The 16,927-nt window shown below is 45.4% G+C and overlaps 1 protein-coding gene across 4 annotated transcripts in view; it reads right to left on the bottom strand.

Annotated features, from left to right (window-relative positions):
- Positions 1-16,927, bottom strand: part of ATP9A (ATPase phospholipid transporting 9A (putative)) — a 126,520-nt gene that overhangs the window by 73,672 nt on the left and 35,921 nt on the right. For all 4 annotated transcript variants that reach the window (XM_034640146.1, XM_034640145.1, XM_034640143.1 and 1 more), the window contains exons 5-7: positions 3,479-3,537; positions 2,072-2,123; positions 35-129 (exon numbers count right to left, since the gene is read on the bottom strand). In XM_034640146.1, coding sequence (XP_034496037.1) covers positions 35-129; positions 2,072-2,123; positions 3,479-3,537 — 206 coding nt within the window. The remainder of the gene's footprint in view (positions 1-34; positions 130-2,071; positions 2,124-3,478; positions 3,538-16,927) is intronic.

Below are 16,927 nucleotides of genomic sequence, written 5' to 3'. Positions count from 1 at the left end.
TGCCCGTCTGTGCTTCTGCAGGAAAGCTACTCACGGCCGCAGTGGGGAGCCTCTGAGTGCAGGCCACGGGGAGCCGCAGCTTCCAGTCTGTCTCACCGTCCAGCTGATCCGTCCGCAGGAAGCAAGAGCCTGTGGAAGGAAGGTGGGCGCTCTCTGTTGGCTTTCACGTCAAGGATCCTTCCCCTGGCAGCTCTGAGCAGCTCCTGCTCGAGCCTTTGTAAAAATCCAATCAATGGCCACCAACCAAAAGGAAAAACAAAGACCCCACTTCCCGCTTCCTCTGTAAGCTCTCGGGTCAGAAGATCTGGGTTCAAATCCTCCCTCCATCATCCACTCACAGTAGGAACCTGGGCCGGTTTCTCGACTTCACTAAACACCAGCAGGCCCTGTCTGTGAAATGGGAGGAACACAGCTCAGGCGCTTGCTATAAAGATTTGGGGTGCTCGAACCCCCAGCATGGAGTCTGGCACAGGGCAGCTAACATTCGAGGCCATTCTGGGCAGGAGATACGGACACCTTATCAGGAACCAGACTCCTGGATTCAAGACCAGCGGCCCCACTTACTAGCTGCACGTCCTCGGGTAGTTACTTAGCCTTTCCAAACCTTGGTTTCCCTGAGTGTAAAAATGGACAGAACAGCACCAAGCTCACGTAGTGAGGACTCCACAGTCGATCCTGGCAGACTGCTCAAAATGCACAAACTGCTACGAAAGCACGTGCTTGTCACCCACTTGCACATGGATGCCTATTTCTGTCTGATGTGCAAACCCAGCATGAGTCGGCTGTAGATTTCATCAGACCCAGAATGCCCTGAATTCACGACACACCGCAGCTAGGACCTCGGGGCACTATTAAGGAAAAGCACGTCTAATCCTTGGGGCGGGGCGGGGGGGGGACGGAGGGCAGGGAGGGAAGCGTTTCAGGGACCCTAATCCATAACCCTCTACCTTCACAGACAAGGACACAAGAACCAATTGAGGGCAAAGCTGGAGATTTTAAAAGAGGACTTTTTTTTTTTTTTTAAAGATTTTATTTATTTATTTGACGGAGATAGAGACAGCCAGCGAGAGAGGGAACGCAAGCAGAGGGAGTGGGAGAGGAAGAAGCAGGCTCATAGCGGAGGAGCCTGATGTGGGGCTCGATCCCACAACATCGGGATCACGCCCTGAGCCGAAGGCAGACGCTTAACCGCTGTGCCACCCAGGCGCCCCTTAAAAGAGGACTTTTAAACTAGTGCCTTCCACTCCATCTCCAGATATGTTAATATTTTATTAGTATAAAATTTCATCTATACTTTTATTTGATTCATAATAAAATAGGCTGCAGCAATCCTGAAGGAATATAAAGGCGATTTTTTTCAGATGTTCAAAGATCTGATTGTGCCAGTACACAAGTGAAAAACAGCCTTGTTTCCTCAAAACAGCTTAAACAACAACAAAAAAAGAAGAAGGAGAAGAAGGAGGAGATTAGCGTCGACAGATGGGGTGGGCAGGCAGTGGTGTCAGCCACACCGGGAAAGAACTGGGAATGAGTGGGGTCTTCTAAGAGCCTGGAGCAGCTCGCCCAGGTCGAAGTGGCCTGTGATAATAAATTCATGGGTGAGGGTAGGCACGGCCCCACCGCTCAGGAGCGAAAGGCCAAAAAGGCCACCTACGTCTCTCCCCAGCTTCTCTATGGTCACCCACATCTCCTGTATTTTTTCAGAAGACAGAGAATTTCTGTGTGCTTCTATTTGTGAAACACGCTTCCTGATACCGCCAAGTCCTAAAGTTGAGCCCAACAGCATCCCGGAAAGGAAAATCACAGCCACGGCCCGTGGCTCCACCAGCTGGGACCCAGCCTGGGCCCAACTAACTGTATCTTTATGAGGATCAGAATCTATTGACCTGCGAGGACCGAAAACATTTTGTTTTGTTTTGTTTAAAGACTGCTCTATTAAAAGAGATGTTTTTTATTTCCCTCCCTGGCTCCAAAATGATCATCTACTTCTGTTCCATTTTCAAATGATTATTTTGCCAAATTACCACTGAAAGGTTAATGGTTATTTTCAAAATTGATCCCAGATGTTTACCGTTTTTTTCTGATGTCCTCAGGAAGATCATGTCAGCAGGGACCCGCTGGTTCTGTGTAATGAAAAGAAAGACTGTTATCCTGAATAGCCATGTGTGGGGTTTCCGTTCCCCCACCCCACCACAAGCCCCCTCGGGGGATGGGGGAGGCGCAAAACCCACAGCCTCATTTACGTTTCTGCCTTTGTCACAGACAGATTTGGGGATTTATTTTGTTTTGAATCTGAAAAATCTCCACGCTGCTGTTACTTTACTAATCCCCTATTGAAATCTTATCTCGGAAAGAGAGCTTCTAGGTTTCTGGAGAATCCAACCATTACCTCCTGAAATTCCACCCAGAAGGGCCCAGGCCGAGAGCCGGCTACCCTACCCTCGCTTTCTTCCAGGGGGTCTGATGGAACTACACACACACACACACACACACACACACACACACACACACACACTCTCTCTCTCTCTCTCTCTCTCTCTCTCTCTCTCACACTCACGCTTTCTGCTCCTACCAATTTTCGGGCTTGATGTTTGGCTTTGAGGGGAATTTTAATAAGGAAGTCAAGTTGTAAGAAGCAAGGAAAGCCATTCTCAAGAAAAAACAAGACATAAGCCAACGGCAGCCCTCATTTAATCGTGAACAGAGAAGTGTGTGATAACATAAAGCGTTTGTGTGGTTTCTCTGAGCTGCCACCCAGAAGAGCTTCACTTCACCTCAAATCGACTTTGAGTTCTTGGATTTAATCCTTTTAAAAGAGCATAGTTCACTTCCTATAGAAACAAGCTACGATACAATCCTTTTCTAATCAAATATTATTGCAAGCCTCTCCAGGGCCACCCCCAAAACACACTACCTTCCAAACAGACAGCAAAAAGAGACAGGGAATATTTGCTGAAGTCACAAATGTATGAATGGTGCTATTTTTAAAAATGCACTTTTGGCCCTTTTTACTATTCTCATGTTACACCTCATCCCTGCTCCCCACAAAACAACAGAAAAGCACGATGTTTATTTAAGTCAAAAAAATGCAAACTAAAATAGCTCGAAACGGTAAATGACAAATATTTTTATTTGCTTATGCAGCAAGCAGACTTCGAGGAAAGACTTTACAGTAATTTTTTTTTTTTTACAGACACCAAAACAAACACATCGAATAGGAAATCAAAACTTGGATTTGTAAGCAGAATTTCTGGCTAAGCAGCATACATAAACCTTGAGAAAGTATTCCATGTGGGTGTCTCATGGCGAAGAAATTTTCCTCCCCAGGCAAAGCTTTAGGAGAGAATCCCAAAAAGCCTACATTCAGTTCATCTACCAGATATACAAATTACATGTTAGGATTTATGGAGCAGTGGCAATGACTTCCCATTTACACACTCACACAGCAAGCCGTCACAAACTGTGGGATCCCACCCACCTTTTCAACGATGAGAAGGTCTCCAACCTGGATGTTGGAGCTCTTCACCTTCACTGTCCCTGCAAAGAAAGAGGTCCAAGACACATCACGTATAAATGCATTTCAATTCCTCATGCCTTTGCAGAGCGCCCACGAGCCTGCAAAGTCAATATGGTATACCCAGAAGCATGTCCCTCCCCGGCCCAGCCAACCTTATCAGCATTGCCTGCCTCTCTGGGAAGAGATTCCCCTGCTCCAGGAACGAATCCCCACCTCTTAGAGCTCTGGAATAATTCACCCCCTCACATAAGGCTGCCTGTCTTTTTTTTTTTTTTTTAAAGATTTTATTTATTTATTCGACAGAGATAGAGACAGCCAGCGAGAGAGGGAACACAAGCAGGGGGAGTGGGAGAGGAAGAAGCAGGCTCATAGCAGAGGAGCCTGATGTGGGGCTCGATCCCATAACGCCGGGATCACGCCCTGAACCGAAGACAGACACTTAGCCACTGTGCCACCCAGGCACCCCAAGGCCACCTGTCTTAACGGCACCTTAGATGCTTTTCTAAATTGGTACCATGAGATTCATTCAACCTCAAAACAAAAGAAAACAAAAAACAACACAGAAAAGGGAAAGAAAATTAAGAATCAGATCCATGGACTGAAGGTCAACTCTCTTTTTTTTTTTTAAGATTTTATTTATTTATTTGAGAGAAAAAGCACACTCAAGTTGGGGGAGAGGCAGAGGGAGAGAATCTCAAGCAGACTCCCTGCTGAGCACGGAGCCCAACGTGGGGCTCGATCTCACAACCCTGAGATCATGACCTGAGCTGGAATCACAAGATCATACTTAACCGACAGAGTCCCCCAGGCACTCCTGAAGGTCAACTCTTAATTTTCGACACCACTGAAAAGAAAGAAGTCATCCTAAAATGACTCATTTTTTATAATTTGCGATTGTTGGGGGGCCTGGGTGGCTCTGTCGGTGACGCGTCTGCCTTCGGCTTGGGTCAGGATCCCAGCGTCCTGGGATGGAGCCCTGCATCGGGCTCCTTGCTCAGCGGGGAGTCTGCTTCTCCTTCTGCCTCTCACTCGTGCTCTCTCTCTCAAATAAAGAAAATCTTTTAAAAAGTCTGTGATTGCTCTGGATTTTATTTCTGTGATTATGATCGGACTACACTTCTGCTGGGTATTTATCTGGATAAACGGTAACAGCTGACATTAAACAGCAAACCTGCGCTAAGCACCGTACAGACACTGATACAGCGACAGCTTCCTTTAGTCCTCACAACGGCCCCAGAAACCGGTATTATCACCTGAAGTTTTCAGACAAGGAAAGTCGGCTCAGACCTGCGCCACCCCCACCCCCCATCAGCCTCACAGTTAGAACAGGTCAGAGCCAGGATTCACACCCCCATCTGACTCCAGAGGGTGAATTAAAAACAACAACAACAACAACAAAACAGTGAGTTCAGTTCAACACCAAAAATACATTTACTGAGTGCTATGTCCTGGGAATTCAAAGATGCAAAACCAGCTCCTTATCCAGGAAAAAAGCTCGGTCTCCTTCAGGAGTCAACAAACGTGCTGGCGGTGGCCAAGGCAGTGAACAGTTTAGGTTTCACAGGCCAAGAGGTGAGGTGCCCAACTGCCAACAATCGTTCCCCACCAAAGGCTCAAAACTTTTCTTAGCAACCAGGCCATACAAAAAAAAAAAAAAAAAGGTGGTAGGCTGAATTTGGCCCTCGGGCTGTAGTTTGCAAACCCATGGACTGGAAAAAAGAGAGCCAGACAGATGCCGTTAGTGCAAAATCGTGTGTGAAATGATACAGGTGAGTCCCGTGCGCTAAGGAGCAGAAAGGGGGGAAATCTCCCCTTTGGAAGAGGACCTGGAACACTGCCCAGCACACAGAAGGCTCTTGATCATGCATTCAACATTCAAGCACCATTAATGAGTGCCTGCTGTATGCCAGGTGACCCAGAGGTGGGGATACATGGAACTCACATTCCTGTGGAGGGAAGGACGCAACAGGTAAATAAGGAATGAATGGGGTGGGGTAAGGGAGGTGTGAACATACACTCTGCAGGAGAGGTGGCACCAGAATTGGCCAGATGAAGGACACGGTTACCAGTAACCCATGAAAGGAAGGAGGAGATGGGAGAAAGGGGTACATGGGAGTCATCTTGCCTGCATGTGGCCACAGGCAACACCTCCTTCAGCAAGGCCAGAAGCACTGCACAAGGCAGGGAACAGCAAGAGAGAAAGGTGGAAGGGCTAGTCAGGGCCAGGGGTCCTACGAACAAGCCCAGAGAGGAGGTGAGCCTTGGTTCTGGTGACGGGTCAAATTCTTGCACAAGGGACCAACACCATAAAATCTTTATGTCACTGGCTTTTTGTAAAAAGCCCACTTAACTTAAAAACATTCGGCCACGAGAGAGAGGAAGGAATAATGACTCTCAATCCTCCTTAATAATTAAGTATCATTTCATCCAGCAGCGAGAGCAAAAGTGGAATGGGAATCATGAGTCTGCTATTCCCTCCCTGAGCTCATTCATTCAACAAACCCAGCGTTCACTAAGCAGGATTTCTAGCTTGAGCTTCTTCAGTTCTAAGAACGTAAACTCACTAATAAACTAATCTGAGTGTACAACTCCAGGCTTTTACGGGTCTTCACAGTGTCATATACTTTTCACATAATGCAGTGTGTCTTTTTAATAATTTACCACCGCCGAGATTTCCCACAGCATTCCAATGATCTCTACTGAAACAACTTTTTCAAATAGGTTCCATAGGGTTTCACTTTAATTAATTCTTGTATTTAATTAAATTTTGTCACGGTAACTGTCAGTAGAACTGATGCTAGGAGGGAAGCACCCAGACACTAATAATGTTTTCTAGACAGAACACACAGCAAGTGGTGATGAACTGGACTACCCCTTGGTTGCTCTGAGGACTTCCAGACTCTCCCAGTTTGGGCATCTCACACTAGGACATGAGTGTTTCATGTGCCTCATTTTCACCAAACACGGGACTAAATTTAGTTCATGGGCCTGGGCCCTAGCCTGCTAGAGAGAGACCCAGAGCCTCAAATGTTCCTTATGTCAAAACATGTGCAGAGGGAAGGGAGCACATCCATTCGTTCATCATGTACCCGGGGTCCTGGGATGGAGCCCCAAGGGTCCTGGGATCCCAGCTCAGCAGAGAGTCTGCTTGTCCCTCTCCCTTTGCCCCTCCCTCCCATCAATCTCACGCTCTCTCTCAAATAAAATAAAATAAATTCTTTAAAAAAAAAAAAAGTCAAAGTAAGAAAGAAATGGGGGAAGAGAGTCCAACATGCAGAATTCTTTTCCTGCCTGAACATTTCTCCTGGTCCCACTAGGGGGCAACAGGGAAAATCTACACAGACTGTCGTCTTCTTCCCAGGGAGTTTATCAAGGCGTTGCTGGAAGGAAGATCGTAAATTCAACGTGGCCCTTTGTGCCAATGAACGTTTCCTTCACCTGAGCTTGCCCCGGCTTTCCCAAACATAAATTTACACATTGTCTTTGGTTTTATTACTAAAATTGAAGTTGGTGGCCTGACCCAAACGATCACTGAGCTTGTGCTCCAACCTTCCAGACCTGGCTGTAAGTCTTCACTTGTATTTAAGTCAAAGAGAAGTATCTATTTTAAGTCTTATTGGATAATAACTGTGTATGTATACACGGGGATGTTGGCAGGACAGACAAAAATCAGGGGGATTATGCTGGAAGGGTTGACGGGTGATTCTTTCTGGGGACACATGGAATTTATCCCTTTCTCTGGCGCACATACTTTCTAAATTCTTCACAGGGATTCTTTTTTTATAAGCATGAGGTGCTCTTCTAATAAGAAAGAAGAATAATAAACTAAATTAGCTCCGACTTCTAAGTGACCAGACCCAGACCTTCCCTTCTACAACGAAGCCCTGATTTATGATCAGTTAATGTGAACTCTGCCTCTCCCTGTCCATCTGCTCTACCTCAACAAAAACCCCTTTTAATCCGCTGTGCTCGCAGAGCAGACTCTGACTAAGGCCAGCGGGCCCATCCCTCAGACAAGGTCTTCTACTGTATCTGTCCGCCAGCCAGCAGGCTCCGTCTCGGGAGGAGGGCAGCGGGAGCCACTCAGCCAAGAGGCCGCTTGTATTTCTGAGCCATGGCTCCCTCGTTAGCATGTGAGTATTTGGGGGGTTGGGGGGGGGGCTCTGCAGCTTCCACAAAGCAAGATCCTCAGATTCTCCTGCTCTATCGAGCTAACCCCGCAGTCTTGACCATAAATTTGGATTTCCCTTTCCACGTTGCCATTTGTTGGCGATCGACAACATGCCGCCGTTCAGGGCTGCGGGCAGGGCACCTGGTTCGCAGGGGTCTGTGTATGTGTGTGTTCTGAACGAGGACAGACGTAAAACCTGAAGAATGAAAAGCAGAAAGAGTGGCAGGAAGAAAAGAGAAGGGAAAGCAGATACCAGGGTGTACAGTGCAACGCTGACGGGGCTTTCCACCAGCCAGGTACCACGGCCGGCTGTGGACATCTGAGCAAAGGCCCTCGCGGTGGCCCCCGCTGCCGTGGCCAGGGTGGCAGAGGGAGAAAAGGGGGACAAAGTGAGACTGACAAGCCAGGCATTCGGGGGCTGGATTAACCACAGAATGAAAAACACTTCAAACTGTGGAAAGGGCTCCAAACACATGATTTCTGACCTTACATTAACCACTCTTCTGAGTTTTCTACAAACATTTTTGCAAAAAAAAAAAAAGACAGAACAAGGTACAGACGCACTCTGGCAGAGCTCCCCGTCTACCTCATAAAAATAACACGTCTCCGGTGAGTATTCAAAGAGAGGAGGACAGCTTCCTACTGCCCATTCTCTGCCGGGAAGAAAACACCCTCCCGACACCCCACAGAGAAGTCAGCACACACACTTCCCAAGCACTGCTTCCCTTTTTGCTCTCACCTCCCTTGAGGTTCCTATGGGTGTGCAACCTGTGTGTTCATACGGGCCCCCCCACCCTCGGGTGAATGACCTGCTGTCACCTTAATAACTTTTCAACAAGGGGCCCCACCTTCTCATTTCACATGGGGTCCCCCCAAATTACGTAGCTGCCCCTGAAAAGAAGTAAAAGCACCCAGTAACATCTCCAGGACACGATGCACAGGAAAACCTGGCCGCCCTCTGAGAACGGAAGGCCACAGCCCTTCACCCTCCCCAGATCGCCCTTCTCTTCTGGGTCCCCTAACACCCAGCCTCCAACCTCCAGCCTCTGGGATTTTTAGATACATTTACAGAAACTTGAACAGAAGTTGGCTAAGAGATTTTTACAAAGGTTAAGTGGAAAACTGTCTGCTGGCCACATCCTAAATCATTAAATGCCTTCTATAAAATAAATTCATCCCTTGCAGCTTTCGACACTCTACCCGAGTCACCTCTGAGCCAGAGTTTGTAACAGCGAACAAAATTCCAATTACAAGAGCTGTTTATTTCTGTAGAGATGGACCCCAAGCCTTTCATAAGCAAAGCTATTGAGCCCAAACCATGCTTTTCATGGATGACAGCTCCAGGATAAGAGCAGTTTGTCTCCATTGCAGGGAGAAACCAGATGTTTCCCTTGAGTAGAAACAAGCAAATGACAATTCAAACTCCAGAGCAGCCCGCAAGAAAGAAATTTTTTTAAAATAAATTCCGGGGCACTCGTATGTGTGGGCCTCTGTGTTGACCCCAAACACCTCAAGCCCTGCTTCTATTTTTCATCATGCATGCAGGACATCGATTGCTTTTGTTGATCGCAAGCAGCAATGTCCACGCACCAACCCTGGTTAATGTATTACTCTCGAGCTCACACTCTGTGACAGTGATGAGTTGTAAATTCTACAGCGTGTGTACGTTTCCTGGGGTTGACATTAAAACGCCTCTGCGGACCCAGCAGAGTTCATAGGTTCCAAGTTGAAATTTTCATATTCCAATAGAGTGGTCTGCATTCCCCGGAGCCTAAGAAAAGACTTATTTGAAAACAAGCAAAGGGTTCAGATGTATTATTATAAATTCCGTGGCCACATCCTGGGTCTTTTGTTTAAAATAGTGGGATCTTAAAAAAGAAAGGCTGAGGTTTAAGTGTAACAAGTTTCTACCCAACAGAGGCTTTTAAAATAAATATATAAATGGTCCTCCCTGCGTCTGTTGTCCAATAATGAAGAAACAGACCCACACCGCTGCAGTGGTGGGGTGGGGAGGGGTAGACACCTTTTGGGAAAGATAACAGTGCCATGTGCATGTGAGATTATTTTCAGGGGGTTTTTTGGTTCTTTTTTAATTAAACAATACATTGGTTCACCAATGATTTGTAATAAAGTGAAACTGAGTACTCTGAAAAAAAAAACAAAGAAACATATGGGTCTGAAGTAACTTAGCATCTGTCAGAGAATGTATGAGAAAGTGTCTGGCAAGATCCGTTTTAAACAAGACTTGCAAAAGCGAATGCTCTGAATCTTAATGAGGTAAGCTTGGGAAGGGGAATCCTTTGCTTCCTGAACTGCCTGTAAGATCCTCAGAAAAGGACTTTTTAGGGGCGCCTGGGTGGCACAGCGGTTAAGCGTCTGCCTTCGGCTCAGGGCGTGATCCCAGCATTCTGGGATCGAGCCCCACATCAGGCTTCTCCACTGGGAGCCTGCTTCTTCCTCTCCCACTCCCCCTACTTGTGTTCCCTCTCTCGCTGGCTGTCTCTGTCAAATAAATAAATAAATAAAAATCTTTAAAAAAAAAAAAAAAAGAAAGAAAGAAAGAAAAAGAAAAGGACTTTTGTAGTGCTTTTGCTGTAGTTAATATCAAAAAGACCATTACTGTAATTCTCTTCTCTAAAAAAAAGTTTAAAACAGGGATGTCCTGTCAGTGTAGGGTCAACTTAGTGCTGGGCACCTTGCAGATCTGATCTTTTCTTCTGGACTGGAGGCCTCAGCCTCTACCATGTCATGCCAGACCCTGGATCAGCCCAAAAAGCCTAAGAGCTTGATCCCCCTTCTTCCCATTTATTGGAGCGGGAGGTACTGAAGCAGCACTCTATGTCTTGCAACTGGCACTGTCCAATCCAGATGTCAGCTGGGATGGGAAGGATAACCCAGAACCCCGAAACAAAACGGGTCCCAGTGATCAACACAAGTTCTACCCAGTGAATTTGCTGAATACAGCAAACTGAGGACAGTCCAGACTTCTAAATGAAATGTTTCACTATATATAAAGGTGCTTAGAATAAAAGTCTTCCAGAAGCTGTCTGCACAATTCTCCACTTATCCAGGAAATATTTCCTCTCCAAATGCCGAAATCATGTTGGTGTATTGTGTTGGGGTTTACACTAAGTATCTGAAACTTAAAAAAAATAAAATTTGTAAAGTATAAAACATATCTTTGAAAACACAAATAGTACTTGTGTTTAAGAACACAGCATTTCAATTTAGTTAATTACCCATGAGCTAAACAATGCCCCATTAATAACGCATCCTCCCCACACGATCCTACTTTCTCCTGATTAACTCCAGTGGAATACAACTGCCAAAAAGAAAAACATAGATAGACTTTGACCTCAAAATTCAGTCATAAGAAGCACAATCCTAAATCATGGCCCAAAATGGATTTTGAATTAAATTGAAAAAAAAGCTAGCACTCTTTAGTGGAGGTGAGATCCTCAGGCTATTCTGTACCTGGGAAAGGTGAACAGGGCACTTGGAAAGATGTGGAACTATCTGGAAAGAGATGGGGAAGATTACACGTTTCAGCTCATTTTTAACACCACACAGTACTCCAAAACTAAAGATAGGAGGGATTCTCTCCATTTCACCTAGACCTTTGGCTTATGACTTATGGCTCCTGGGGTGCCCAGATGTCCCCAGAGGGAAAGAAGCATCAGCAATTGTGTTAATTGTGCCTCTGTTTGCACTTTCTTTCAAAGCTAATTATCCGCGTGCCTCACTTAGCCCTTGATCACAGGTTAGTCTGGAAAACATTCCTGGTAGGAAGACCTACGAATTCTGAATTCCTCCGGTGAGAATGCAAATCCAACTGCCCGCTCACCACCTAGAATAATCAAGGCAAACCCCTCCAGCCCTAGAATTAAACTTTTGGTTCAGGTAAGACACGTTGGAAAGAGAAACGATCCATTTACTAATTATTCTTTCCTCACCCAACCCAATCCCTGCAGTAACAAAATGACATTCGCTAGTGGTCAGCCACCACTTCAAGACCCTCTTTTCTTCGGCTTTGGTATTTCCAGGGCCTCTGAACTCTGTTAGCAAGACAGGTCTAGAAAACTCGTAAGGGCCTGAGAACCTCCCTCCAGTCTGATCATGTTACAAATGTGGATTTCGAGGAGAAGGAGAGGGGATGCTTCTTTATCTGAAAGCAGGATCCCTACAGGGTTTTCGACAACTTTGTCTAACAATAAGTTTGTCCCCCTCAGAATGAGGATGCTTGGGGGCACGTGAGTGGCTCAGTCAGTTAAGAGCCCAACTTGTGATTTAGGTCATGGTCTCCTGGGTCTTGAAATCGAGCTCCAGGGGCGCCTGGGTGGCACAGCAGTTAAGCATCTGCCTTCGGCTCAGGGCGTGATCCCGACGTTACGGGATCGAGCCCCACGTCAGGCTCCTCTGCTGTGAGCCTGATTCTTCCTCTCCCACTCCCCCTGCTTGTGTTCCCTCTCTCACTGGCTGTCTCTATCTCTGTCAAATAAATAAATAAAATCTTAAAAAAAAAAAAAAAAAAGAAATCGAGCTCCAGGTTGGGCTCTGCGTTCAGTGGGGAGTCAGCTTGAGATTCTCTCTCCTCCCCTCGACCCTCTCTCTAAAATAAATGAATATTAAAAAAAAATGAGGATGCTGGATTAATAAATTCCTTTGGACACAGAAACATGTTTTAAAATGATTTCAATCTAAAAACCCTTCTGTAGCATACATATTAAGGCTGACCATCACAGCTATGGGTGAGATGGCCCACGTGGAGAGTGCTGAGCCCAGCTCCTGGCACGTCGCAGGGGCCTACACCTACCAGCTCAGGATGCGCATTCAGACAGGCCCGGGTTTGAGTCCCAGCCCTGCCCTCAGCTCGCTACACCGTATGAGACGCAGCGCCTCCCCTGAGCCTCTCAGTGTCGGTCTATAAAAGCCACCTCCACACGGCTGTTTAAGAAAGGACACACTAGGGGCGCCTGGGTGGCACAGCGGTTAAGCGTCTGCCTTCGGCTCAGGGCATGATCCCGGCGTTATGGGATCGAGCCCCACATCAGGCTCCTCTGCTATGAGCCTGCTTCTTCCTCTCCCACTCCCCCTGCTTTGTGTTCCCTCTCTCACTGGCTGTCTCTATCTCTGTCGAACAAATAAATAAAATCTTTTAAAAAAAAAAAAAAGAAAGAAAGAAAGAAAGGACACACTAGACCCTGTCCAGCATCTGGCTGGCTTGCAGTGGGTAATCTTTCATTTTTTTCCTACAGCTTTCCAATTTTGACAGAATTTTTCGAACACTTCCAAAGCCACCTACTCCCTCGTATGCCTTGTACACAGATACCTAGACCACAGAACGGACCTTCCCATGGTGTCAGGCCCTCGTTGGCCTGCATGGTCTTCTCCTCTGTTTTCCCAGAAGGGAGACTCAGGAAACACGGCCTAAGTGGGAAGAACAAGGTGGAGCTAGAAGCTGGGGTATGCATCCCACACTCCCAGCCACCACACCTACGGCCTATGGGAGACTCTCTCCCAGGGCCACTTCATGCCTGTGTGCTCTGGGTACTAGCACGGGGCACCGTGCTCCAAAGGGTCCTGGACTTGGTTTCATGCTTGCCTGCTGCCATCTTGAAATTCTTAATTTTTGAACAGGCCCCACATGTGCATTTTGCACTATGCACCACAAACACGCAACCAGTCCTCCTCTCTTCCACCCTGTAAGACTTAAGATGAAGGTCACCTCTTCTGAGAAGACCTATCAGCTCCTCTCTGACTGGCTCCTGTAACCTCCCATGACCCTGGCTCATGCCTCCATTTACTGATTCACACCCACCAACATTTAACGGACCCCAGCTACAACACCATCAACACTGGCTTTCTTGAGCAGACACCAGATCCCAGGCAAGTGTTATGTTCTTCTCACACCAGAGTTATATTTAGAGCAACTCTCATAAGGTAGGCACTATGATTACCCCCAATTTACTGACAGGTTAAGGACCTGCTCACAGAGCAGGGTGCAGGGGGCAAGCAGGACTCCTGAGTCCAGGAAGAACACAGGCTCAGAACCACTGTCTTAACTGCCAGACGCTGTGCTCAGAACCAGGAATGCTCCCACCCCTGACATGTAAGTATTAGTTGCATTTTTTAATTATCTATTTAAATGTCTGGATACTTCAATAAATTATGAATTCCCAGAATCCCCAGCCCCTTGTGTTCACCTCTGTAATATAATATGGAAGCCTATCATAGACTTGGGAAGTGTGATAGTCAAAAAAACTCTCAAGAAAACGAAGAAAAGGTCATTTTGACGTGAAGTATTAAAATACTTCAAATATTTCTTATTAAACCGTGACAACAACATTAAAAATTAATTTAATTGCTGTGTTATTTTAGATAACAAATTATTCGAATGAAGATGATCTAAATGGAAGTAGCAATTAACAACAAAAAAACAAAAAAACAAAAAACTATCATCCATTCTTCCTCACAGTGATGAGTGCCTTACTTCCAGGATTTTTAGTTGTTTAAAATCCACTTTTTTCTCAAAGTTTGAAGTTTTTTTCAGTTTGATTACCATAATGCCTCTAAAACTCTGGCAAAGTCCCAACAATAAATCTGTGCCATCGGCATTCCTGAAACTATATTAACTCTTGCTAAAAATGTGTGCCACAAATCTAATTTTGACACATCGGACAAGCACAAGTTGAGGGACGAGCTACAAAGCAACTGTCCCGAAACTGGCCGGTCCTTTTCAAAATGTCAGCGTCGTCGTATCAAAGAAAACCAAGGAGCTATGCCACGCTAGAAAAGATTAAGGAACAAGGACAATTAAATGCCACCCGGAAAACCTGTACTGGTTTCTGTACCAGGAAAAAATGCCATTAAAAACAGGAGAGACACTGGGGGGTGGGGATGGAAAAAAACAACAACAACAACAAAAATCAGGACACTTCAAGAACAAATGGCAAATCTGGAGTAAGGCCTGTAGATTAGATTAATAGTAATGAACCAATACTGAATTCTCTGATTTTGATAATTGTACTGTGTTATGTGAGAAAAATGTCCTATTAGGCATTAGGCACCGAAGTATTTAGGAGTAAAAGGAATTAATGTCTGCAACTTAATTTTCTAATGAGAGAGAGAATATTAAAGAGCAGATGTGGCAAAATGTTAACAACTGATGAACAGCATGTCGGAGTTTGCCACATGCTTCTCTAACTGTTCTCCGAGCTAGAAATTACCACCCCCCAATTTTTTAAATTTTATCAGCACAAGGACTGCTATTATTAGCCAGGAAATAATGCAGAATGCAGTTAAATACTGTGGCCTATAATCTAGTGATCAAGAACTCGATATTCTGGTTTCTGAAGGTTTCTGAACTCAAAAAAGAGTGTTGAAAAATACATTTTAAGACATCATGTGATACAAAAGGAACCGGTCACGGGTGGATATGCATACACATATTTGTTTCATTTTGCATTTAAACTTGCTAAATGAAGACCTTGGTGAAAAGCCTCACTCAAGAAAATTAGTAAGTAATTAAACAGTAAGGTCAAAAAGGCTTCTTTCTCTTCCTCTCTCTGAAATCTCCCAGTTGGGGCTTCCTGCTGCGGCCCTTCCCCGCCCCCACCCCCAAATTGTATCAAATAACTAAACTCACCTCGATCGCTTTCTGAGCTGACAGTTTCTTCAGTGCTTTTTTTGGGGTCTTTCAAAACAAATGGCCGAGCAGGGGCTGGGTTAATATTCAGAACTCTGCTCGGTTTCCCCTACTGTCGCATTGGCATGACAATGGAAACCACGGGCCACAAAAGGAGACCAACAAAGGAAGACAAGTTTTTAATGCTAGAGCCATCTGCCAATTCTCCTTAGGATCTTTCCAAGAACTGAGTGAAGATAAAGCAGGGGCTGAGAAGGGGGTCTGCAAGGGAGGGCAGAAAAATCATTCACGGGAAAAGCAATTGCAATATGAAAAGAACCAAAGAAGGTTTGGAGCCTGGATAGATGAATGAATGGAATCCCTCTAAATAGATCCACCGCACCCTCTCCAATGGGGCTTTTGTCGGTTGCCTAGCATTTTAAATGTTATAGTCAGAATATGTTATTAAGGGAGGATTTAATATACACGAACCACAAAAAAACACCCTGCAGAGGGGTCTTCTGATTACCCACGTGGAAAGCCCAAGCCACCTGCCTTTGCAAACATTACGCTGGGTTTTCTTTCTTTACGTAGCAAAATGTCCTAAATACAGTAGTTTAGCAACAATAAAGCATTTTTATACCAACTCTACACCCTCCACTTCTCCCAGAGATTGTAAAACCTTAAGACCACCAACTATGAAAACCTATTTAAATGCACTAAACGAAACACGTTCATGCCCTCGGGGGATTCTGTTTAAAAAAAATTTTTTTTGAGCCTAAAACATATTCTTCTGACATTATTCCTAGAAGGGAGATTCTATGAAAAACCCTGAAACCACGTGTGGACGCCTTCTTGGGAAGACTAAAGCATCGGAAAGCTTGACTTGACTCAGATACGCCTTCCCTGAGACATCTAGCTCATCTTTTTCAGAATTCTTAACATCCGGAAGGTAAGGCACAGCTTTTCTCCGTCTCTGCTGCTCCTAAAACATTACTAATCCCTGATTGGGATCAGTCATCTTCTGGAATTTTAGGTAACACGCCCTCATTTCTGAACACATCCTTACAGGTAATCTCCTGTAGAATTTGTAGTTGAAATAGAAGTCAACACTGGCTGGGGTGCATTGTGGGTTTTCAGTGGGGTGTTTGGGTGGTTTTTCTTTTCTTTTTTTTTTTTTAATTCCACCAATTTAAAATGCATGCATCTTGCAAGGGATTCAACGATTAAAAGCTATCTAGTCGCTTCTCTTTGGGTCTGACTATATACACTCCCCACCTTAATTTTCAGGATTTATAAGATGCCTTTCAAGGAAATCTTCACGGATGCAGTGTTTATATAAATCTAGTGCCTATTTAAAAACTAATGTTGCGAAGCTGCAATATTCATTTTGTAATGTTGAAAGAATATCTTTTAAAGCTCGTAGGACAGACTTTGCAGCCTCTGCCTGAACGAGAGAGGCTCCCTCCTTCCCTCCTCAGTCAGCCCAGGGACAGGCAAAGGGACAGGGTTAGCCAGAAGAGGATACCCAGTGAACAAAGTTTAATTCCAGGCTGCTGACGCACAAGTTGGCCAACAGGCCTGGCTCTGAGAGAGACTGACAGCCCCGAGCACA

The sequence above is a fragment of the Ailuropoda melanoleuca genome, chromosome 13 (assembly GCF_002007445.2).
Source record: "Ailuropoda melanoleuca isolate Jingjing chromosome 13, ASM200744v2, whole genome shotgun sequence".
Taxonomy (NCBI): Eukaryota; Metazoa; Chordata; class Mammalia; order Carnivora; family Ursidae; genus Ailuropoda; species Ailuropoda melanoleuca.
Note: the sequence above shows the minus strand (reverse complement) of the source record. Positions and strands in the feature narration are given on the sequence as shown.